The sequence below is a fragment of the Mirounga angustirostris genome, unplaced genomic scaffold (genome assembly GCF_029215605.1).
Source record: "Mirounga angustirostris isolate CCGP_5_RB_7025 unplaced genomic scaffold, mMirAng1.0.hap1 SCAF_16, whole genome shotgun sequence".
Taxonomy (NCBI): Eukaryota; Metazoa; Chordata; class Mammalia; order Carnivora; family Phocidae; genus Mirounga; species Mirounga angustirostris.
This window is the reverse complement of record NW_026991724.1, coordinates 46,870,576-46,893,326: the sequence shown is the minus strand read 5'-3', so window position 1 is coordinate 46,893,326 and position 22,751 is coordinate 46,870,576. Positions and strand designations below refer to the sequence as shown.

The 22,751-nt window shown below is 54.4% G+C and overlaps 1 protein-coding gene across 11 annotated transcripts; it reads left to right on the top strand.

Annotated features, from left to right (window-relative positions):
- The first annotated feature begins 265 nt into the window (after positions 1 to 265).
- DYRK1B (dual specificity tyrosine phosphorylation regulated kinase 1B) lies at positions 266 to 20,613 on the top strand. Of its 11 annotated transcripts, none has more exons than XR_008507334.2 (12): positions 437 to 1,207; positions 2,472 to 2,635; positions 3,632 to 3,751; positions 3,860 to 4,048; positions 4,179 to 4,326; positions 5,168 to 5,454; positions 6,198 to 6,344; positions 6,426 to 6,566; positions 6,865 to 7,180; positions 7,579 to 7,685; positions 7,781 to 9,623; positions 20,078 to 20,613. XR_008507334.2 is itself a non-coding variant. In XM_064581197.1 (12 exons), the coding sequence occupies exons 1-12, from the start codon at positions 1,129 to 1,131 to the stop codon at positions 8,150 to 8,152; spliced, it is 1,986 nt and encodes a 661-aa protein (XP_064437267.1). In that variant the 5' UTR covers positions 437 to 1,128; the 3' UTR covers positions 8,153 to 19,856. The 11 variants fall into 11 exon arrangements, 6 of the variants coding, with proteins under 6 accessions (XP_064437269.1, XP_064437267.1, XP_045747464.1 ...); XR_010408198.1 differs by having other exon boundaries at positions 7,781 to 18,257; XR_008507335.2 differs by lacking the exon at positions 20,078 to 20,613 and adding an exon at positions 10,478 to 19,856.
- Positions 20,614 to 22,751: the final 2,138 nt, after the last annotated feature.

The window sequence follows — 22,751 nt, the reverse complement described above, 5'->3', positions numbered from 1 at the left end:
GGCTCATCACTCAGCGACCGCTCTTCCACAGGGCGCATGCGCCGTTCGTCAACTGGCCCGGTGGTGGGATGGGCACGCTCATCCGGTCAGTCGTGCGCATGCTCCTTTCTTGGTTGCCTTTTGCGCAGCCGCAACCCGGATTCCGGCGCCTGGGCGGGGTTGATAGCTTAACTGTGCATGTCTGCGGGTAAGCTCCGCTGCGCGCAGGCGCGGAGTGTTACCCTGGGTCACGTGGGGGAAGAGAACGGGGGGGAGTGGGGGCGGAGCCTGGGGGGGCCGGTTTGTTGTGGTCGCCATTTTGCTGGTTGCATTACTGGGTAATCGGGGCCCTGGGTCGCCGCGTCCGCCGGGTATCTTCAGCCAGTGGGCAGGTCTGAGCTCGGGCTTCCCGAGCAGCTTGAGTCCCCTTGCCCGCGCCCTCAGGTAACAACGCGGCTACAGGTGGGGCTGCACGAGCTCGCGGGGAGGGGGCAGTACGGACCCGCCCTGCCCGCGTCGCTGCCAGACTTAGCACGAGGCCCAGGAAGGAGAGAGCAGGGGGGCGGCGGGCAGGTGCAGGCCGTGCCTGGCTATTCATAGTCGGATTCTTGGAAGGGGCCGAGCCCGAGGGAGCAGTCTTGGGAGGGCGGCTGGGAGGGGGTAGCGGGGCCCCGCTCCCGCCCTTTGTTTGGGCTCGGCTCCTCTGGCTGCATCGTCGTTGCCTAGCAACAGCTGTTCTGAACTGCGATTGGCTGAGCCTTTGGCAGCAGCGGCCAATGGCACGGTTGTTGCCATGGCAGGTGCGGACTGCCAAGCTCAGTCCGGCCCCGCCCGCCGGGGCTCCGCCGACCGGGGCGGGCCTCCAGGGTGGGGGGCGGGACGCCTAGGTCCCCAGGGGCGGGTGGCTGCGCGGGGCGGGGCGGCGGGGCGAGAGTTAACCCGCCCCTCCCCCGTCCACCTGCTTTCCCCTTCCCCCGCGTGCCCCGGGCTGACCCTCGTTCCCTCCTCTCCCCGCCCCCGGCGGCGGCGGCGGCTGCTGCTGTTGTCACCCACCGGGCCGCCTGTCCCGCTTGCCCTCCCCGTCGCGGGGCTTGCCGGGCCGGCCGGGCCGGGACAGGCGGCCGTCTCCTCTCTGCCGCCACCACCGCCATGCTGGCCGCTCGCCCACCCCACTGGGGGCCCCACCGCGCCCCAGCCCCCCGTGGGCCCCGCGCCAGCCCTGACCCGGGTAGGGGGTGGGTGCTGGGAGGGCCCCAGGGAAGAGGTTGTTTCGGGTGAGGGGCGGGGGAGTTCCAAGAGAGAGGAAGGATCATGGAGTGGCAAGGCTTGGCATAGGAGAAAGGGACTGACATGGGAGAAGGCCTGTGGGGAGAGGATTTTGGTGTGGCAGGTACTCTGGGAGGGGAGAACTCTATGTGATATTTGGGGAATTTGGTTCTGGGGGCCTTCTAGGAATGGGCACAGTTGTGGTTTGACCCTGATGTAGAAAGGAGTAACTGGAGAAGGGCCCTGGTAGGAATATTGGATGGGGGGAGGAGGGGAAGATCCAGTGTAGGGGAGAGAAGGGCGAGCTGAGAGACGACGCCTCCTCTTTGCTCCCATCAGGAAAAGTGAGCCTTGATTGGGGGGGGGGGGGGCAGGGGCTAATACGGGGAAGACCCTTGATGTGGCAAGAGAAAGTACCTGCGGGGGGTGGGGGGTCCTTAATATGGGAGGAAATGGTGTAGGGATGAGGGCTTGGCATGATAGGGGGAGGGTCCCCTGGGAAGAGGATGCCCTAATGCACGAGAATGTCATAGGGTAGGACTCTTATGTAGGGACAACTCTGTATAACAAGATAGCCTTGGTGTGGTCCTAGGACCCTGATGTGGTTTTAGGGGCCTGCAGAGGACTCTGCTGTGGGTTTGGAGGGGGCCCAGAGTTCTCTCATGTGGTTTGGGGGGATCCTAGAGTTCTGGATTGAGGGATTTACTGGGAAGGGTAGATCTTGAAGTGCAGGGACCTTGCTGTGATAAGACAGGAGATCCTGACAATCAGGGAAGACTGCAGGAGGGCAGGATCTTGTGTGAGGGGGCGCTGGGGAGGGCCACAAGCAGAAATGGGAAGCAAAGAGTGAACCTTCCTCCCTATACTGTCTGTGGTTTCTATCTTTTTCTTCTGTTCCTCCCCCCGATTATTGGTGTCTTTCTGTCCTTTCCTGTCATGGCCTATACCCCTGCCTGGCTTCCAATCATCCCCTTTCACATGTTCCCCTCTTTGTGCCACCTACTTCATTTATTTGGTAATCATTTGTTGAGGGACTTCGCTGTGCCACCACCCCCCCCCCCGCCCTACCACTTCGCTCTGTCCCCTTTCTTCATTGCCACCTGTTGTCCTTTTTCTCCTCCTCCTGTGCCTTGCTTTCTCTCTCTGATGTCCACCTCTTTCTGCCTGGCCCTGTCCCACACATCCCCTTGTTCCATGTTGTTCCCCTGCCTCCCACCTGCTCTCAGGTCTCAGCGGCGGTGGCAGCCGAGGTGCAGGATGCGAGAAGGCGCCCCCCGGCCGGGCTCCCGCTCCAGGCCTCGCTCCCCTGCGGCCCTCTGAGCCCACCATGGCCGTCCCACCAGGCCATGGTCCCTTCTCTGGCTTCCCGGGGCCCCAGGAGCACACGCAGGTATGCGTTCAGCTGACTCCTCACCTTCCTGGGGCAGGGGGAGGCTGGGGATAGAAGGGTCTTGGGAGTGAAAGGTTGCCCAGAGCAGTCTCTCGGGGGCAGGAAGGGCCCATCTGGAGTAGAAGATAATAGAGGAGTTGCTGTTTGGAGAGCCTGGGTTCAAATCCTGACATGGTGGTTAAATGACTCAGGTTCTCCCTGCTTCGGTTTTCTGTTCTGTAAAACGGAACCAAGAATGATATCCACCTTGCAGGGTTGCTGTGAGGTTAAACAAGGTAATGAAATGCATGTAAAATGCTGAGAACAGCGCCTGGCACCTAGGAAACACTCAATAAAGGTTCACAAAGGAAGAAAGGTCCAGAGTGAGAGATGGGCGGGTGGGGTGAAAGGGGGGGAAGTTTGAGCCCAAAGGATCTTGGAGCCAGGAGCATCTTAGGGTACAGAGTAAAGATACTCAGGGGTGGAGACTGTCAAGGCTCTGAACTGTAGGGCTTGAAGCAGGATGGAGTAGAAGGTCCAGGGTGCTGGATCCCGAAAAGCTGGGCAAAAATGTGCAGAGTTGGGGGTGAGGGATGGGAAGACCCCACGGGTAAAGCATGATGGCAGCCCTCAAGATGGGCCGTCCAGAATGGATGGTCTCAGGCAAAGGATCGGGAAGGACAGAACCCACGTCTTCTATCTGATCTCTCCCACAGAGGTTCAGAAAGCAATAAAGGTGTGGGAGGAAAGGTCAAGGGTAAACAGTTGACCATTCATTCACTCAGCAAATCTCTGATGACCACCCACTACGTGCCAGGCCGTGCTCCGGGCACTGCAGATACAGCAAGAACAAGACAGTCTCTGCCCTTGGGGAATTTCTATCCTGGTGGGGTTGTCACACAGTAACCAAGTAAATCTGTGTGTGGTAACGATGACTCAGCCACCCAGAGGGTTCTGCCTCTGGTGGTCGGAGGTGAAGGCCTCTCCTCATGCCCACCCCCTGCCCCGACCCCGCAGGTATTGCCTGATGTGCGGCTGTTGCCACGGAGGCTGCCCCTGGCCTTCCGGGACGCGACCTCAGCCCCGCTGCGCAAGCTCTCCGTGGACCTCATCAAGACCTACAAGCACATCAATGAGGTGGGCGGGGGCGGGGGAGGGCAGGGGACCCGGCTGGGGGCCAAGGGGTCCTGCCTGCCGGCACAGGTCACTCAGCCGTCCTTATCTTCTGGCTGACTGGCTGGGCAGGTATACTATGCGAAGAAGAAGCGGCGGGCCCAGCAAGCGCCACCTCAGGACTCGAGCACCAAGAAGGAGAAGAAGGTCCTGAACCATGGTTACGACGATGACAACCACGACTACATTGTGCGCAGTGGCGAGCGCTGGCTGGAGCGCTACGAGATTGACTCACTCATCGGCAAAGGCTCCTTTGGCCAGGTGTGGGAGGCCCCTCTCCACCCTGACCCTGGGATCAGGGGGCACGGGCACCCACTGATGTTGACCCACAAAAAAGTGGTGCCCTGCTCCCCCCATTTCCTCACTTTGTGACATGCCCCCACCCCGGCAGGTGGTGAAAGCCTATGATCATCAGACCCAGGAGCTGGTGGCCATCAAGATCATCAAGAACAAAAAGGCCTTCTTGAACCAGGCCCAGATTGAGCTGCGGCTGCTGGAGCTGATGAACCAGCACGACACAGAGATGAAGTACTACATAGGTGAGGCCAGGATGGGGCGGGTGTCTTCAGGGCAGGGGCTGGTCTGTAATTCCCTGACATCAGTGATTCTCCTTCCACCTTCATAACTTTTGCCCCATTCCCATGATGGTGCTGGTCGGAGTTTATTGGGTGCTTGCTAAGGGTCAAGCCCTGATGTAAACACTTTACATGAATCAACTGGTTTCAGTCTGACCACAGCTCTGGGGGGAAGGGGCATCTTGGCCCACAGCTTGGAGAAGAAGACAGAAGCATCAGGTGCTATCACTTGCATAAGGGCACCGCATTTGCACTTGGGGGCTATGATCTCACCAGGCAGTGGGCTCCAGCGCCTGTATTCTCAACGGCTATGTCAGTATTTTTCTTCTTTCCCATACTGATTCCTCTTACAAAAAGCAAGTGGACAGAAAGAGTGTGTTTCTTTAAATACACATCCTTACCCTAAATGGAAAGTGAGTGTCCGCTGCCACAAAAATAAACAGAACTGAGACTAAAAGAATGTTACAAAATTAAATGAGGAAATGTAGAAGGGCATTAAAGACCCATCGGCACCAAAGGGAAACGTTCTCTTTGGTTTATCAGAAAGTTTGACAGAGACTTGCAGAGAATGAACTTCTCTTAATCAAGGAAATCATTCTCTTGATGTGAGTCAAGTTCTAGACGATATAAAAACACCCTGACTAGCAGCCGCTTCCCGTGGGCACCCCACAGTTTGGCCGGCGCTGCAGAAGCAGAGTCCCCGATCGGCTTCCGGCCGCTTTTATTACTGTGTACCCCAGGCCGCCCCTGGCCCTCTCTGAGCCTCAGCTTCTCCGTCGGCCCCTTTCCATCCCCTTGCCCGCAGTGCACCTGAAGCGGCACTTCATGTTCCGGAACCACCTGTGCCTGGTGTTCGAGCTGCTTTCCTACAACCTGTACGACCTCCTGCGCAACACGCACTTCCGCGGCGTCTCGCTGAACCTGACGCGGAAGCTGGCGCAGCAGCTCTGCACGGCGCTGCTCTTCCTGGCCACGCCCGAGCTCAGCATCATTCACTGCGACCTCAAGCCCGAGAACATCCTGCTCTGCAACCCCAAGCGCAGCGCCATCAAGATCGTGGACTTCGGCAGCTCCTGCCAGCTTGGCCAGCGGGTGCGGCGCGGCGCGGCCCGGGGGCGGGGCTCGCGGTGTGGGTGTGGCGGGGGCGGGGCCAGCTAGTGGCTGGCGCCGGAGGGGCGGGGCGGGGCTGGGGTTGTAGGGTGCAGCCCGAGGTGGCCGGTCCCCGAAGGGTAGTATTGGGATGGGGCATTGGCGGCACAGAGTTGTAAGGCCGGTGGATGGGGGAGGTAAAGGAGAGGGCCGCAGGGTATAGTACCCAGTGGGAAAGAAAGAGAGAAGCCTGAGGAGGCAGGGCCAGTTTTGAGGCTGTCAGAAGTGGGCAGGGTGGAGTCAGGTTGGCTTTGAGCCAGGAGCGGCACTTGGCTAAGTTTTGCTTACGCTGTGCTCTTTAAACTGAGGAGGGAGTCGGGGGCCGGGTGCTTTAGTTTTGCAGCTTCGTGTGAGCAGGCATTTGAGATGGCTTGAAAAGGGTCTGGACTGGGTGGGTGGGAAGGGCCCGGGCTCACCGCCTGCCAACCCCTGATGACCAAGAGCGGTCCAGAGTCAGGCTTCGGGATGGAGATCAGGGTCAGACTAGGCCAGCAGAGACTTCTGAGGCTGATGAATGAAATGATGGTAGTGGCTCCTGGAAAGTGGGTGCTGATAACCTCAAGGCTTGGAACTCCCATGCTCCATTTTCGTGGCAGGAAGCTTGTCTTGGCTTTGGGTATGTCAGCGGCACCACGCTGGGAGCCTGGGACCTCTGACTGTTGCCCTCTCCCCCGCTCCGTCCCCAGATCTATCAGTACATCCAGAGCCGCTTCTACCGGTCACCTGAGGTGCTCCTGGGCACACCCTACGACCTGGCCATTGACATGTGGTCCCTGGGCTGCATCCTGGTGGAGATGCACACCGGAGAGCCCCTCTTCAGTGGCTCCAATGAGGTGTGCTCCCAGGGAGGGGGTGTGCTGGAGGGGGCGGAGGCCTGGCTGGCCCACTGACCCGGACTGCCCACCTGCTCACAGGTGGACCAGATGAACCGGATTGTGGAGGTGCTGGGCATCCCACCAGCCCCCATGCTGGACCAGGCACCCAAGGCTCGCAAGTACTTTGAACGGCTGCCTGGGGGTGGCTGGACCCTACGAAGGACAAAGGAACTCAGGAAGGTGCGGCCCCTGCCCCACGCCGCTCCTCCCACCCTGGTGGCCCCTCACTCTCTCACACTTGGGGCTTCCTTTCTCCCTGCTTCCTCTCCCTTGTGTCTTTCCCTTCCTTCCTCTCCCCCTTGTCTGTCCTTTCCTTTGTCCTGGCCCACCCCATCTCTCCTACCCGCCCCACAACTCTTCTTAGCTTCTCTCCTTCACTTTCTCTCTTGTGCCTCTTGTTTCCCCGTGTGTGTCTCCCTGCCCCTCCTGCCCACTGACGGCCACTCTCTTGCCCCCCCTCCCACCCCCTCCCTGCCAGGATTACCAGGGCCCCGGGACACGGCGGCTGCAGGAGGTGCTGGGCGTGCAGACGGGCGGGCCCGGGGGCCGGCGGGCGGGGGAGCCGGGCCACAGCCCCGCCGACTACCTCCGCTTCCAGGACCTGGTGCTGCGCATGCTGGAGTATGAGCCCGCCGCCCGCATCAGCCCACTGGGGGCTCTGCAGCACGGCTTCTTCCGCCGCACGGCTGATGAGGCCACCAACACGGGCCCGGCAGGCAGCAGTGCCTCCACCTCGCCCGCACCCCTTGACACCTGTCCCTCCTCCAGCACCGCCAGCTCCATCTCCAGCTCTGGTGGGTGCCCAGTGCCAGGGGGGGTCGAACGGGGTGTGGGGGGCAGCTCCGCTTCGGCCTGACCTGGGGGACCTTGCCCCACTGGGCCTTCACCTAGAGCTGTGAAGCTGCGCCATCCTGAACTCCAGAGTGGGTGGGGCAAAGAGAGCTCTGACTGGCCGTGACCTGATCTCTGAAACCGAGCTTGGGCTAACACTTCTAAAACTGCTTCTGACTCTGATACCCAAAACTGAGCTCTGACCTGTAATCTCAAAATTGGGCCCCATCCTTCAAATAGGCTCTGGTCCCAAGGCCCAGGCCTGGGCCTGGGTCACGAACCAGACTCAGCCACCCAAAAACCCAGCCACCACCTCTCCTCACTTAAGGCTTCTCCTCATTTCCTCCCCTGGCACTTCCAGGAGGCTCCAGCGGCTCCTCCAGTGACAACCGGACCTACCGATACAGCAACCGTTATTGTGGGGGCCCTGGGCCCCCCATCACTGACTGTGAGATGAACAGCCCCCAGGTACTGGGGCCTTGGGGCCTTGGGCGGTGGGTAGTGGGGTATCTGGGACTTCAGGACCTGGGTCTCCATCACCCACTGTTCCTTTGCTCCTTTAGGTCCCACCCTCCCAGCCGCTGCGCCCCTGGGCAGGGGGTGATGTGCCCCACAAGACACATCAGGCCCCTGCCTCTGCCTCGTCACTGCCAGGGGCCGGGGTCCAGTTACCCCCCCAACCCCGATGCCTTGGCCGTCCCCCATCACCAACCTCACCACCACCCCCAGAGCTGATGGATGTGAGCCTGGCGGGCGGCCCTCCGGACTGCTCCCCACCTCACCCAGCGCCTGCCCCCCAGCACCCGGCTGCCTCAGCCCTCCGGACTCGGATGACAGGAGGTCGTCCACCCCTCCCACCCCCTGATAACCCTGCCACTCTGGGGCCTCGCTTGGGCCTCCGTGGTGTACCCCAGAGCACGGCAGCCAGCTCATGACCCAGCCCCCTCCCTGGGGCCCCTCCTGAAGCCATACCCCCCATCTGGGGGCCCTGGGCTCCCATCCTCATCTCTCCCCTTGACTGGAATTGCTGCTACCCAGCTGGGGTGGGTGAGGCCTGCACTGATTGGGGCCTGGGGCAGGGGGTCAAGGAGAGGGGTCTAGGCGCACCCTCCCCGTAAGGACTGGACCCTTGGCCCCCTCTCCCCCCCTTGTTTTCTATTTATTGTACCAAAGACAGTGGTGGTCCGGTGTCTGGGGGGGGGAGACCCCCTTCACCGTCGGGCCCTAGGAGGGGGTGGGGGCAGGTAGGGGGAGATGGCCTTGCTCCTCCTTGCTGTACCCCCCAGTAAAGAGCTTTCTCACATGCCTGCCTGAGCGTTTGCAGGGCCTCGGCTCCTCTCACCTGGCCCTCAGAGGCGTGGTGGGGAACGGTGTTTGGGGAGGGGGTACCAGAAGAGCTTTGTCATGTGGGATGCATCCCTGGGGAAGTTATGGCTATTGGCGCAGACGTGGGGCTGCAGGAGGTCTGGGGCTATGGAATCCTAGACAGAGATCCTGGATAGGATCCTAGCCCACATTTGTCTTTTCCATGGTAAACAGAGACCCTGAAAGAGTAAAGGCCCAGCTCTGGCCTGTCTCTGGAAAACATCAGGATCTGCCCTAATAAGCCAGGGCTTCCACAGAGTCTGCACGGGAGTGGCTCCTTATGCCAGGCAGGCATCTAGTAGGTGCTGAATGTATGTAGCAGGCCTTATTGGTGCCATCTGGGAGATGGCAGGCAGGCAGGCAGTGGGTACAGAATTTACCCCCCACGTCTGGTCTCACCCTGTGGAGCCATGACGGAGCAAAGCATTTTGAGATTCTCGGGCAGAAAGATATTCCGGGGGTTCCAGGTAAGTGGGTCTGTTTCCATAGCAATTTGGAGACTTTGTCTCCCAACTGGCCAAACAAGAACCTCCTGATTCAAAGGTACCTGACCGTCTCCCGCCACTGGGGCGCGGCGCTTCCTGGGAAGTGGAGTTCTACTCTCAGTCCCTTTGCCCATATTTCGTCAGGGGACTACAAAGACCAGGGTCCTTTTCGCTCACGAGTTAGGGACGGGCTCCCGGGCAGCCAGTAGGCAGGCAGAGATGGACGGGGGCCCGGATGCTGGAGGCGGGCTGTGGAGGAGGAGAAGGCCGTGATTGGGTGGTGTCGGTGTTGAGTTCTCTCAGGCGTGTGGCAGGTGGGCCACCGTGCTGCTCCCCGAGACCGTGCAGTTAGGGGTCTGTGGTCACGGAGCAAGAGGTAAGCTCTGAGGCCCGAATTGGCCCCATCGCGCGAAGCATCACGAGCCGCGGTGTCTGGCTCAGCTCGCAAGAAGCCCCGGTCGGTAGGAGAGACAGGCGAGGACGCCGTTTCACGGACCTGCGGATGTTCGGAAGCGGGGGCAGAGTGGAACGTGGAGGGAACCCAGGCGAGGCACGGGTAGGGAAACATTCCGGGAGAAGCAGGAGCTGTCGGAGTTGAGACCTGGAGACGGGGTGTTTGCGGTGGTTTGCGTACAGGCAGCGATGAGAGACAGCCTGATGTGTGAATGTGAACTGCCAGAGATGTGGTGTTGGAGGTCTAATGGAAACTTCTGTATGAATTCGGTCGTGGAAGATTTTGTTGGACATTTAGGGAGCTTGGACTTTGTCCTAAGGGCATTGAGGAGCCACGAGAGGATTTCAAGAAGGCAAGGGGCATGGCCCAATTTGCTGCCATCCAGGAAGAGATTGATGGGAAAGAGACTAGGGCTTGGGAGCCCAGGGTGGTGTTTGTGGCACGATCCTGGGCAAGAAGTGTTGGGAATTGAACCAGGGCAGGAGTCTCGGTTGGGACAGAAGAAAGGGTGTGGGTAGGAGAGACGTTCAGAAGGCTGAGTTGACAGGGTGTATGGCTTACAAAGCTGTGTGGAAAGGGAAGGCAGAGAGGGGCAGGGAAAAAGATATCTCCAGCAGGTAGAACAGCACCTGGCATATTGTAGATACTTAATTAAAAAAATTTTTTTTGAATGAACAGTCCTAGCAGGCAGATGCTATTATGATCTCTTTTTTGTAAAGGAGGATACTGAGGGCAGATAAGTTCAATAACTTACTGAAGATCACATAGCTAGCAAGTGGAAGGCCCAGGATTGTGTGTGTGTGTGTGTGTGTGTGTGTTTGAGAGAGAGAGAGAGAACTATTAACTTAGCAACGTGCAAGATGAGCTTCGAGAAGTCAGCAGGGTCCAAATCATGTTGGTCCCTTAAGGAATTTAGGATAAGCATGGAAATGTATGTCCCACATTTCTGTTTCCAGCCCAGAACCTCTCCCTGACCTGCTGACTGACTGCGCACATGATATATCTTCTCTCAAAATACGTGTAGTCATCCAGACATCTATCTTGACCAAATTGAACTCCAGTCTTTTCCCTAAAACCTGTTCCTCCCACATTTTCAGTAAGTGCTGCCTCCTTCATTGTCTTATATTCATGTCTAGTCCGTCGGCAAAGTATATTCAGAACCTGACCATTTCTTCCCACCTCCACTCCTGTCACCCTGTTCCTGTCCACTCTTATGGCCTGCCTACACTATCACGCCAGCCTCCTCAGTGGTCTTTGTACTCCCCACAGTGTTCTCATACGCAGCCAGGGGGACACTGAATACCTGTATCAGGTCACATTTCTCTCCTGCCCATTACTGTCCTGTGGCTCTGTCTCACAGTAATCATCAGTGTTCTTTCCGTGGCCTTTGCAAGGCCCATGATCCCTGCAAGGCCCTGCATGATCCGTCTGTGTTACACCTCTGCCTGCTCCTTTCACCCTGCTCCAGCCACACTTGCCCCAGGGCATTTGCACTTACTCTCTTTACCTGGAACACACTTCTCCAGATGGTAAAGGCTCACCTTCATCTCCTTTAGGTCTTTACTCAGGTACCATCTTCTCCTTGAGAACTTCCCTGGCCGCCATTCTAGAATTATATCACTAACATTTGTTTATTAACTTCTCTTTAACTGTTCCTTAGCATTAATCACATCACTCTTTAACTCACTGTATAGGTTATTTATCGTGTTCATTGTCTGTCTCTCCTCTGCACCCACAGCAGACCATAAACTTCATGAGGACAGGGGCTTTTGTCTACTTCATGCTTTATCTTTAGCATCTAGAAGCACTCCTGGCACATAGGGCTCAATAACTGTTTACTGAATGGATGGGTCAGTGGGTGCTTTCAGGACATAGATCCTGATCCAACATCCTAGGGACTCTGCCGATCCCTTTTCCACAGAACTTTGGAGGACTGCCTTAAAGTTTTCTGAGGTCTCAGGCATTCAGCAAGTATTTCATCTTGCCTCTGCCCCATGCTCAGCATCGGGAACATAGCAGAGAACAGAATAGTTTCCCTGTCCCCAGAGGGTTCACAGTCTCAGGGGTGGGAGCTCAAATCCTCAGCTAATCACAGAGATATGAAATTACAAAGAAAGGTAGAGAGTGCCATAAGAGCACTTGGCCAGAAATCTAATCTGGACCCTAGGAAGTGGGGTTGAAGTGATGAAGCTATAGGCATTAAGGCGCCCCATTAAGAGGTAAGAGTGTGGGGCCACCTGGGTGGCTCAGTCAGTTAAGGGTCCGACTCTTGGTCCAGCTCAGGTCATGGTCTCAGGGTCCTGAGATCGAGCCCCACGTTGGGCTCTGTGCTCAGCACGGAGTCTGCTTGTCCCTCTCCCTCTGCTCCCTCCCCACACTCTCTCTCTCTCTCTCTCTCTCATAAATAAATAAAATCTTTTAAAAAATAAAGAGGTGAGAGAGAGAGAGAGAGTGTGTGTGTGTGTGTGTGTGTGTTGGTTGGAACCTAGAGGCTGAGGGGGAGCAAGAGGCCGGGTCATGTAGCCCCTGTAAGGAGTTTGGATTCTTACCCCATGTGTAGTGGGAAGTCACAGAAGGACTTTAAGCAGTGAAAGGAGTTTTGTATGTCAGATGATCCCTCTGGCTGTCGTGTGGGGGAACTGACGATAGGGGGTTAAGTATTGAAGTAGGGAGACCAGTGACAAGGCTGCTGTCCTGCGATTTAAAAAGCTGCCACCACAGAAGGCCACACATTCTTTGCTGTTTCTCCCATCAGGAGGTGGAGTGTCTTCCCCATCTTTAATCTAGACTGGGCTGTAATTTGTTTTGACCCGTGGAGTGCCATGGAAGTGATGCTGTGCTGGTTGGGGGCCTTAAGAGGCCCGCAGCTTCTGCTTTCCCTCTCTTGGGACCCTGGGCTGCTGTACAAAGAAGTCCGGCTACTTTGCTGGAAAGACATGTGGACACAGATGTGGACAGAGAGAGGCCCAGCCAGCCCCCAGCGGCTCCACTGTGTTAGCTGAGGGGCCAGACATGAGTGATGCCATCTTGGACATTCTCGCCCAGCTCCCGGCTGACACCCCGTAGAATAGAGATTCACCTTGCCCTCTCCGCTTTGCTCAAAGTACAGAATCACGAGTGAATAAATGGTTGTTGCGATTTTAAGCCACTGTGATTTGGGATGATGTGTTACTCAGCAGCAGCTCCCTGAAACAAGCTCTCTCAGATCCTCACCATTTTACGTATGGGCTCATTTAAGTCCCACAGTCGCCCCATGTGGGAATATAGTTATTCCCGTCACACAGAGGAAACGAGGAGGGCACGGAGAAGTTAACAGAGTCCCAGCAAGCTGCCCGGCACGGAGTAAGTACCGAGCGTGTGACAGCTATCATTCCTCAGCGTGAAAATGCCCGTAATCGGTAAGGAAGGGACGGTGAGATGAACGCGAGCGTCATTAACCCACTCCCTCGTGCTGTGATTTTAGATGAATGATTTTAGACACCTCTCCAAGGCTCCGTGTCATCGTTGTAGAATGGAGATTCTAACATTTGTCTCAGGCTCTGCCAGAGCAGGCACCTAACATGTGCACGGATGATAATTACCGTGAAGCGCACAGCCAGGGTTCTCGTAGACAACGACCTGAGGACCACAGGGGTGAAGCTGATTTCTTGGAAGTTCTAGTGGAGAGACAGACAGGTCCTTGGGGATACGGTTGAAGTGCTGGGTCAGGCCTCACCCGGAGAGAGCAGAGGGAGTTACTTCTGGACTTTCTCATTAAGGAAACCAGTAAGTCTCTCTGTCATTTACACCAAGTTGCACTGGGCTTTCTATTGCTTGGAACCAACATCCTAACTGATTGTAGGGTTTTATTCATTTATTTGTTGATTCATCAGATATTGAACACTTACTGCATTCCAAGCACTGTTTCAGGTGCTGGTATTAGAATAGTAAACAAGAGCCTCGAAAGCCCCGTCTTTGGAACTTCCGTTCTCGTGGGGTAGGTTAAGGAAATCGGTGTTGATAAGAGCTAGGGAGGTTGGTAGCCGGAGGGATTGAGGAGAGGAGGGGTAGAGAGTGACAAGCTATCTGATGAAACGTTAATGGAGGAGAGACCACTCCAGAAGGGAGGAAGCCAGCTGTGTGTATGTTTTGCTAAGAAGAACATTCCAAATAAAACAAAAGAGCAAGTTCGGGGGCTCCGAGGCATGTGCGGTGTGTTGGAGGAGCAGGAAGGAGTGAACTGGACCAGAGTGGGCTGAACCAGTGGGTGGGAAGGGGACGGGGGCCCAGGGCATGCGGGCTTGATGGGCAGACTTGAATTCGATTCACAGTGAGGGGGGCAGGCAGGCAGAGGATTTGGGGCTCAAGAGCAATGTGATCTAACATCTTCAGAAGATTCGTCTGGCTGCCATGTGGGCACCAGGATGGAAGCAGGGCTCCGCCGTGGAGGCTACTGCACTAGTCCCGCTGAGAGACTGTGGTCGCTTGGCTAGAGGTGGGGTTGAATTTAAGATACAATTTGAAGAAAGAGTGGGCAGGATTGGGGGTACAGGTGTGGGCTGAGGAAGAGGAGTCAACAACTCTAAGGTTTTTAGCCTGTGCAGAGGGAGGAGAGGGTGCCAGGAACGGTGTGGGGGAGACCCAGAGAGGCTGTGGGTCTGTTCAGCGTCCCCATGGATCCGCTGAGCACGTGGGATATACGAGTCTAGCATTCAGGGGCCAGATCTGGGCTAGAGATACAGACGTGGGGGAGTCCCTGCCATCTTCATGGCATTGAGGCCCAGAATGAGGTAGGGAGAGTGGAGGTGGAGATGGGATCTGGGAGCGGGGTTGGTTCACAGGCAGTTGCTGCAGGAGTCTGGGTGAGAGACCACAGTGGCCTGAATCAGGGCAGAGGTGGGACTGAGCAGTGCGCTGGAGACATTTTGAAGACAGAGCCCATGGTAGATTGGTCACGGGTGACAATGGAAAGGAATGGACTGGGGCCTCGTGAGAGCGGCATAGAGTCAGAACATGGGGCAGGGACTCTGCTGTCCTCCTTCCCCTGGGCCCTGTGGTCCCTGCAGCCCCTTTGTCCCCATTCCATATTCCGCAGATGAGAAGTGGATTGGGGTCCAGCATCCATCCCTGCTCAGCCTGCTGTAGCGGGAGCGTTCCCACAGTGAGGTCTGTGTGCCGGGAGGAGCCGGGGACTGGGCGGTCCCCTGCAGTTTTCACAGTTACAAAGCGTTTCTGACAGCTGGTGTGTGGAGGGCAGGCGTGTGGGCAGAGGGAATGATTTGGCCTGTTTGGTAGATGGGGGGCACAGACCCTCTGTGTAGCCTCAGATGCGCCCTGCCTTGGGTGAGTGCGGCAGGGGAGACCAGGAAGGGGGGATCTGTCAGGCTTGGGTCTCAGAAGGGCCAGGGTCTGGCTGGGAGGAGTGATGGGGATCCAGTGCAGCTTCTGCCACCGTCAGCATTCCCAGAGCAGTCAGGGAGACACTCATCACCCCTCCTGGAGAGAGACACGGGGGCGGCGGGAGCCCAGAGGAAGCACATGACCCAGTCTGAGGTATCGGGAAGGACTTCCCGCAGCAGAGAACGCATGAGGTGAGATCGGACGAGCCAGATGAAGGGAGCTAGGGACTCCGCCGTGGCGACTTAGCACCAAGTCAGCAGAAAAAGATACTTTAAAATTGTTTTATTTGATAATTTTGGATTTACAGAAAAATTGCAGAGATAGTACAGAGACTTCCCATATGCCCTACACCCAGCTCCCCTTCACGTTAACATCTTACAGAACAGCAGTCGCACATTCGTCAAAACTAAGAGGCGAACGTTGGTTAGCGCTGTATGAACAAAACTCTGGACTTTATTCATATCCCACCCATTTTCCCACTAACGTTCTTTTTCTGTTCCAGGATCCAATCCAGGATACCCTGTCGCATTTGTCCGTCGTGTTTCCTTGGTCTCCTCCAGTCTGTGACAGTTTCTCAGACTCTCCTGGTCTTTCATGACCTTGGCAGTTCTGAGGAGTACTGGTCAGGTATTTTGTAGCGTGTCCCTCAGTCTGGGTTCGTCTACCGTTGGTTCTCCCAGTTAGACTGGGATCATAGGCTCTGGGAAAGATCCCGCTCAGACGCGGGGGAGCTCATTTCTTGAAGGTGGCATCCACCAGGGTTCTGCCCTTTCCTTACTGTGTGTCAGGAGCAAGTCTGGGATCCAGCCCACACTCAAAGGGAGGAGAATTCAATTTTGGTTCCTGGAGGGAAAAATGTCAAAGACTTTGTCTTCGGATATGAAAACCACTTTGAGGCTGTGCAGATGTCCTGTCTCTCCTCAAACTTCCTCCCCCTGATTTTGGCATCCATCAGTGGATCTTGCCTGGGACGATTATTACTGTGCTGGGCTTTTTGTTTGTTTGTTTGTTTGTTTTAATTGGCTCTACACCCAACGTGGGGCTTGAACTCCTGACCCCAAGATCAAGAGTCGCTTGCTCTACCCACTGAGCCAGCCAGGTGCCCGTACTGTGGTGTTCTAGTGATGCCTTTCTCTTTCCCTCAGTTCTTCTGCGTATTTTTATGTGGAATTCTTCTACCTACGCCATTTATTTTATTTGTACAGTCATTAATTTATATCAGTATGGACTCGGGGATATATATCGTATTCTTTTCATATAACCCAATGTTATCATAATTAATATTTTCACTGAAGTTGTTACAGGTTTGGCCGTAGAGGCCCTGTCAGGTTGGCTCCTGTGTTCTTGCCTCCTTTTTTTCCCCTCAAGCACCTCCTTACTCCCTGGCACCGTTAGAAGCCCCAGCCCTAGAGTCGGCTGTTTCCCTGGGGAGCCCTGGTTCATTTTACTGGAGAATGGTAGCGGAAACCAAGTCTGCGCCCTGCGCGTGCTCATCGCCAGGGTGTCCCTGCTTCTAGTCCCTCTCAGCTCACAGAGCTCGGAAATATGTCTGTGTCCACACCGGTGTGGACACACACGTCTGCATTTCTGAGTGTGTGTGTGTGTAGATAGGTGCCTGTGGCCATGCTGACGAGTCCGCCCTGCCATCTCTGACTCCGATCTAGCCCCGGAGGGTTCGCTCCTGCCTCCCCACCTTGCTTTCTTTGTAACTCCTTTATCTGACAACAAGAACCTGGCTCACTGGGCACCTTCTAGTGCTCATCTCATTGGCCATCTTGGCCATTCCTGCCTTCTCGAAGGACACTCTCCCTCAGTTTCTGTGGCGCTGCTGTCCCCTGATTTTTCTCCTCTGTCTTGTTGCTTTGCAAGAAGCTCCTCTGATTTCACCAGTCCCTTACATGTTAGGGGCTCTTCTCTCCTCCCACCCCCTGGGCCATCTTACCTGCTCTTATGGTCTGTTTCCTGTCTCTGTGCTGGTGACACCCACTCCCTGTCCTTAGCCCTGACCTCTGCTGTGAGACCCACACCTGGGCATCCTGAGGGTTCATGAAGCCCCACCTTCAGCCCTGAGTGACCCCTGGGCCCCTAACACTCTCCGGGTCCCAAATTCTAAACCTGCTCCTCCTCCAAGGGTGGCCCCTCCATACCCCAAGTTTCTAAAAAGAGCCCTGGGCCTCATCCTTGATGCTTCCCTCCCCAGCGCCCCTTCCCCCCAGCCCAATCCATCAACCTCCATGGCTTGTCCACTGGGCTTTCTGGATGTCTCTCCTACTTGCCCTCTTCTCCCCTTTCATGGCCCTGCCTTGGTCCCACCCCACCTCTCCCACCATGTCTCTGCCCGGTCTCCTCCCTGGCCGCCTATCTCTCACGTTAACCCACCTCCATTTGGCAGTTAGAGGGAGTTTTGTGGAACACAAATCTGACCTTGTCTTCCTGTTTGAAGCCTTTCCGTGTTTCTCCAGTGTCCTAAGGACAAGGTTCTAACTGATCCTGAGGGCCTGGTGTGATCTGGCCCCTGACCCTCAGCCCAGCCTGTCTCCCCAGCTGCCTAAGCTCCAGACACACTCAACTTCTGTTTCCTTGAGTGTGACTGGCACGTCACCCGGGTCTCTGCGGACCCTTCCGCAGCCCCAGCCCCCTTCAGTCCAGCCAGTCCTGCCCAACCCACACTCCACCCACTTTCTCCCCACTCAGATTATTTTGAAAGGATTCCAGACATCATCATCTGTAAGGCTGATGAGTAAAATGTAACCAGTGGTTATTTCTGAGGGTTAGAAGAGGGCAGCGGCCTTTACTTTTAAGAAATGTTTGCAGTGACTGTGTTTTTATTGAACACTACATAACACCAATAGTTCTTGTGGGAGAAAAAGTTAACAAGAGAAAAAAAAAAATCCCCTTGTGTTTGAGTTTTAAGAGGAAAAGAACTTCCAGGAGTCATTTTATTACTTTAAACATCCTGCAGCGGCAGGACCAGAACGGGTCTGTTTCTCTGTCCACGCTAAGAGTCATCAGGCCGGAATGAACTTGTGAGGAGTGCTTGTAAGCTTTCGTTTGAATCACATCCACCGAGGGGATTTTCTGCTATTGATTTTCACAGTGACTGTAAACACAGCTTATGTAATGTATCTAACTGGTGTGGCCCACGCATCTGGAACAGCCGGCCTCTATAACAGGGTGTCCTATGTGGGAAGGAAGCTACTGCAGTATATCAGCGTGGGGAGAATTCTCGTCTTTCCTGGTACTTGATACCAGTGACTGTTGGGACAGTGAGCTCCGTGTGAAGGAACCAGGAATGCATGCGCTTGGAGACATCCTGTGGTTTTGAATCTGGCCGGCACGCACTATATAATCGCCACGGTATAATAATCCACATTTTATATAATAACCATGGCCCGCGTTTACACGGGCGCGGTCCTCAGCCCTTTACGCGCACAGCCCTGAGCTGTTGTCACCCCCGGGTTTCAGTGGGGCATTTAGAGTTTACGTCGGTTGCTTCGGGTTCCCTAGCTGGTATGTGTCAGCACCAGGATTTGAACCCCAGAGTCTGGCCGCTCACACGTTGTCTGCCTTCCACCACCTTCCTCCCGGATGCCTGCCGTTCTTAAAGGAGGCGCCCACACTTCTGATAATGCACTTTCTTCTTTTCCGAGGAAGGGCTTAAATTACTTCCTTCTCCATCCGATAAAATCTTTTTCAACAGCCCCAATTATCTGGAAAGAGCAACGCTTAAGTTTTTTTGCTTTCAGGGAAAATGTCAAACAAACACAAGAGCAGAGAGAAAAGTCTAATGAATGCTGGTGTCCCCGTCTCCCGGCTTCAGCCCTTGTGGCCACTCTGGCTCTGTCCACATCCTGTACATTTGCTCCCCTGCTCCATTACTTTAGAGCAAATCCAGGTATGTTTTATTAAAAGACCTTTTTTAAAGAAAAGATCACCTGCAGTCCCTGGCCCTAAGTCCTCCCCCTGCTGGCGAATTGACCACCTTCCTGATTCTCTGTTCCCTTTCCCCCCGTTTTCCAAACGCAGACAGATCTGTGCGCGGGGTGGTACTATCACTGGGCTCTGTCCCTGGCTTGACTCCTGTAACCCTGTCCCCCAGGCCTTTCTCCTCGTTGCTCTGAAACCTGAAAACGATCCCTCTTAGTGACTGCGGACAGGCTAGGGTGGCTTGGCTGGCCCGCCCTCTGCAGTGGGACATTTAATCTGCTCGTGGTGTTTTGCCATGATAGTGGCCTCTTCCCTTATTTGGATTATATTCTGGATGCCCCCTCCACTCAAACCAGGTCAGGCCTCCTGAACTTGCACTCTGTAACTTCACTTCAAGCTTGCCACCCTTACCATAGTCAGAATGAAGCAGGGACTTGGGTACTTCTCAGTTAATGGCCGGGGGGGGGGGGGGGGGGCTCAGTGAGAGCAGGAATCAAGTCTGTCTTCATCCGGGCTGTGTCCTCAGCATCACTCAGCACAAGGCTTGGGACTCAGTCAGTGCTCAGTAGTGGTGATGAACGAATGAATGAGTGAGCGATTGTCAAGGTCAGTAGCTGGGCGCTTAATCATGAGGGCGGTAGGAAGCCACAGAAGTGTTTGGGGCAGAACTGGACCCATTGTTCTCAAACTCATGCGCCTTTAAGTCCCTTGGGATCTTGTTAGAATACAGACTCTGAGTTAGTGGGGCTAGGGATTGGCCTGAGATTCTGCATTTCTAGCAAGTTCCCGAGTGATGCCAGTGCTTTGAGTAGCAAGGGTCTTGCTGCACGTGTGGCTCTCGAGCACCTGAAATGTGGCTGGTGTGAATTGAGAGACATCGGAAGTGTAAGATACCCACCAGATTTCAAAGACTTAGTACAAAAAAGAGAATTTGTAAAATATCTCATTAATAATTTTTATATCGATTACATGTTAATACGGTAATATTTTGGATAGATCAGGTTAAATAAAATATATTATTAAAATTAATTTCAAATGGGTTTTTTTTTAATGTGGCTACTAAAAAATTTTTAATGACGTCATGACTCACGTTTGGGGTTCGCGTTATATTTTCTGTTGGATGGTGCTGATCTAGAATACTCCAGACTCCCTGTCACCTCTAAGCATTTGTACATGCTTTTTCCTCTTTTTGCAGCACCCCCCCCTTTCTCCCAGCCACCTCCTCACAACCGTCTCCGTACGTCTTTCAGGTCTCAATTAAGATGTCTCCTCCTCCAGGAAGCCTTCCTTGACCTCCCCCTCCCCCCATGGGGGTCAGGTGGGCTTCTGGGCTTCTACAAGTCTGGATTCCCCCCATCTCAGCCCTGACCATCTGTGATGTCAGCATCTCCTGTCTGTCTCCCTCTTTAGACAGATACATCCACGAGGATGGGGACAAAGTCTGTTCTGGCCACCACCTTATCTCCAGAACCTGGCACAGAATTACTACATATTTGTTAACTGAATGAAGAAATGACATGTAAGATGGGGGCCGTGCACGTTTTATAAGTCTGGAGCTGCACCGAGGAGCCAGCTGCAGAGGTGCTGTTTTGATGGGCCCTGACAACAGCTCAGCATTGTCGCCTCTGTACCCGTCGTGGGTCTCACCGGTCTCTCGGTAGAATTGTTCTGCCTCTGCCCCTGAGCTACTGGGGCTCCTCTCAGCGTGTGTCCCCTGCTGACGGCCCAGTTCTGAATGGGGACTTTCTTGGTGAATACATATCCGCTGTTGTTAGTACGACACAGATTCTGATGAAGACTTTCCCTAGTCTGAGATTTCTTTTTCTTTTAATTGCACAGAAACATTGCTCGTAAAAAGTAGTCATTAAGGAATAGTTTGTTGGGCTTTTCCCTTGAGATTCTACTATGGCTTCAGTAGTTTTGAAATGAATTTGATATGAAGAGATGCCCCTCCTCATCAGTAATCAGGGAAAGACCAGTGAAGGCCACACTGATGTCATCTTCCTTTTCTCCCAGCCTGCTTGGGCCTCCCCCCGCCATCAGCATGGCCGTGGCCTTGGTCCCCACACCCTCCCCTGCCCCTGCCATCCATCACATCCCTCCTCTTTCATCCCTACCCATCACAGACTCAAAATTACAATCGTGATCCCATCTGTCTGACCAAAGCCCACCCATAGTTAGATAAACACCCAGAGGGGAAAAGAAAAGAGAAAGGGCCACAATGAGGGTCTATTTTATGTCTTCAAACTGGCAAAACTTGGGATGATTGCAGGTAAGGACGGGGATCAGCAGGGCATCTCATGCACTTCGGGTGGGAGAGCAAGTCACTACAGCCCTCTGGAGAATAGTTTGGTATTACTTTGGAAAATTCAGCCAGGGTGAAGATTGGAGTCCCTCATACTCAACATCTCCATTCCTAGGCACTTCCCCAGAAGAAACCTGAGCATGCGCACTAGATGAGGTGTCCAGCAACGTTTGTAGTGATGCTGTTCAACAGCAGAAAATTGGAAACAAACCTGACGTCCACTGAAAGGAGAATGGGTAGGTTGTGGTGCATTCACATAGAGGAGTGTTACACAACAGTGAAAAGGAAGGGCCTACAGATGTGCGCACACACACAAAATAATGTTGAGGGAATAGAGCAAAACTCAGAAAACTCCATATAGGATGGCATTTTTAAAAAAAAGATTTTATTTATTTGAGAGAGAGAGAAGCAGACTCCCTGCTGAGCAGGGAGCCCAGGACCCTGAGATCATGACCTGAGCCGAAGGCAGACGCTTAACTGACTGGCGCCCTAGGATGACGTTTTTATAAATCTCAAAAACAGGCACAAGGAGACATCGTTTAGGCATACAAAAATATGGGATGAGACTATGTCTTAAAACAGCAAGGGGCAAGAGAGAACCTTTCGGGATTCATTGAATTACACATGTAAAACGGGTATGTTTTATGGCATGTAAATTATGCCTCCATAAAGTTGAATTAAGAAGAGATGGGCCCCAGGGGCGCCTGGGTGGCTCAGTTGGTTAAGCATCTTACTCTTGGTTTTGGATTATCTTGGGGTCCTGGGATCAAGCCCCATGGCAGGCTCCATGCTCAGCATGGAGTCTGCTTGAGATTCTCTCTCCCTCTCCCTCTGCCCCTCCCACTCATGCTCTCTCTCTCTCTCAAATAAATAAAATCTTAAAAAGAAAAGATGGGCCCGAACAAATTCCTTGTTTCTGCCTCCAGATATTCTGTGTCAGGAGGTGATACTAGGGGCAGGTGCCACTCTCTGGGGACTCCGCCATCAGGATAAGGATAGGGCAGGAAAAAAGGACCTAAGTTGTTGATAAGGTCACTGAGCAACCTCCACCAAGGGACTTTGTTCTTCTTTGCTATATCTCCAGCTCCTAGAACAGTGCCTGGCAATTCGCTGGTATTCAGTCAACATGTTGTTTTTTTTTTTTAAAGATTTTATTTATTTATTTGAGAGAGAGCATATGAGAGGGGGGAGGGTCGGAGGGAGAAGCAGACTCCCTGCTGAGCAGGGAGCCCGATGCGGGACTCAATCCAGGGACTCCAGGATCATGACCTGAGCCGAAGGCAGTCGCCTAACCAACTGAGCCACCCAGGCGCCCAATCAACATGTATTTTTAAGTAACATTTTTATTGAGGTATAACTTCATTAAGTTTTTCTTAAATGTTTGAATTTAACAACCCTGGGACTGCCTACCTGTGGATTTCTTGCTCTGAAATAACGCATTTCCTTCCAATTCAAGCCCTGTTGATTTGTGGGTCCTCTTACCTGCCATCAAATGCATCATAATAGGTGACCTGCCTGGTAAGTGAGTTACCCCTAACATTTGAGGGGACCCCTGCTATGTGTCACGCCCTGTGTTGAGGGCTTTACCTGCATGATTTCTTTGAATCTTCACAACACCC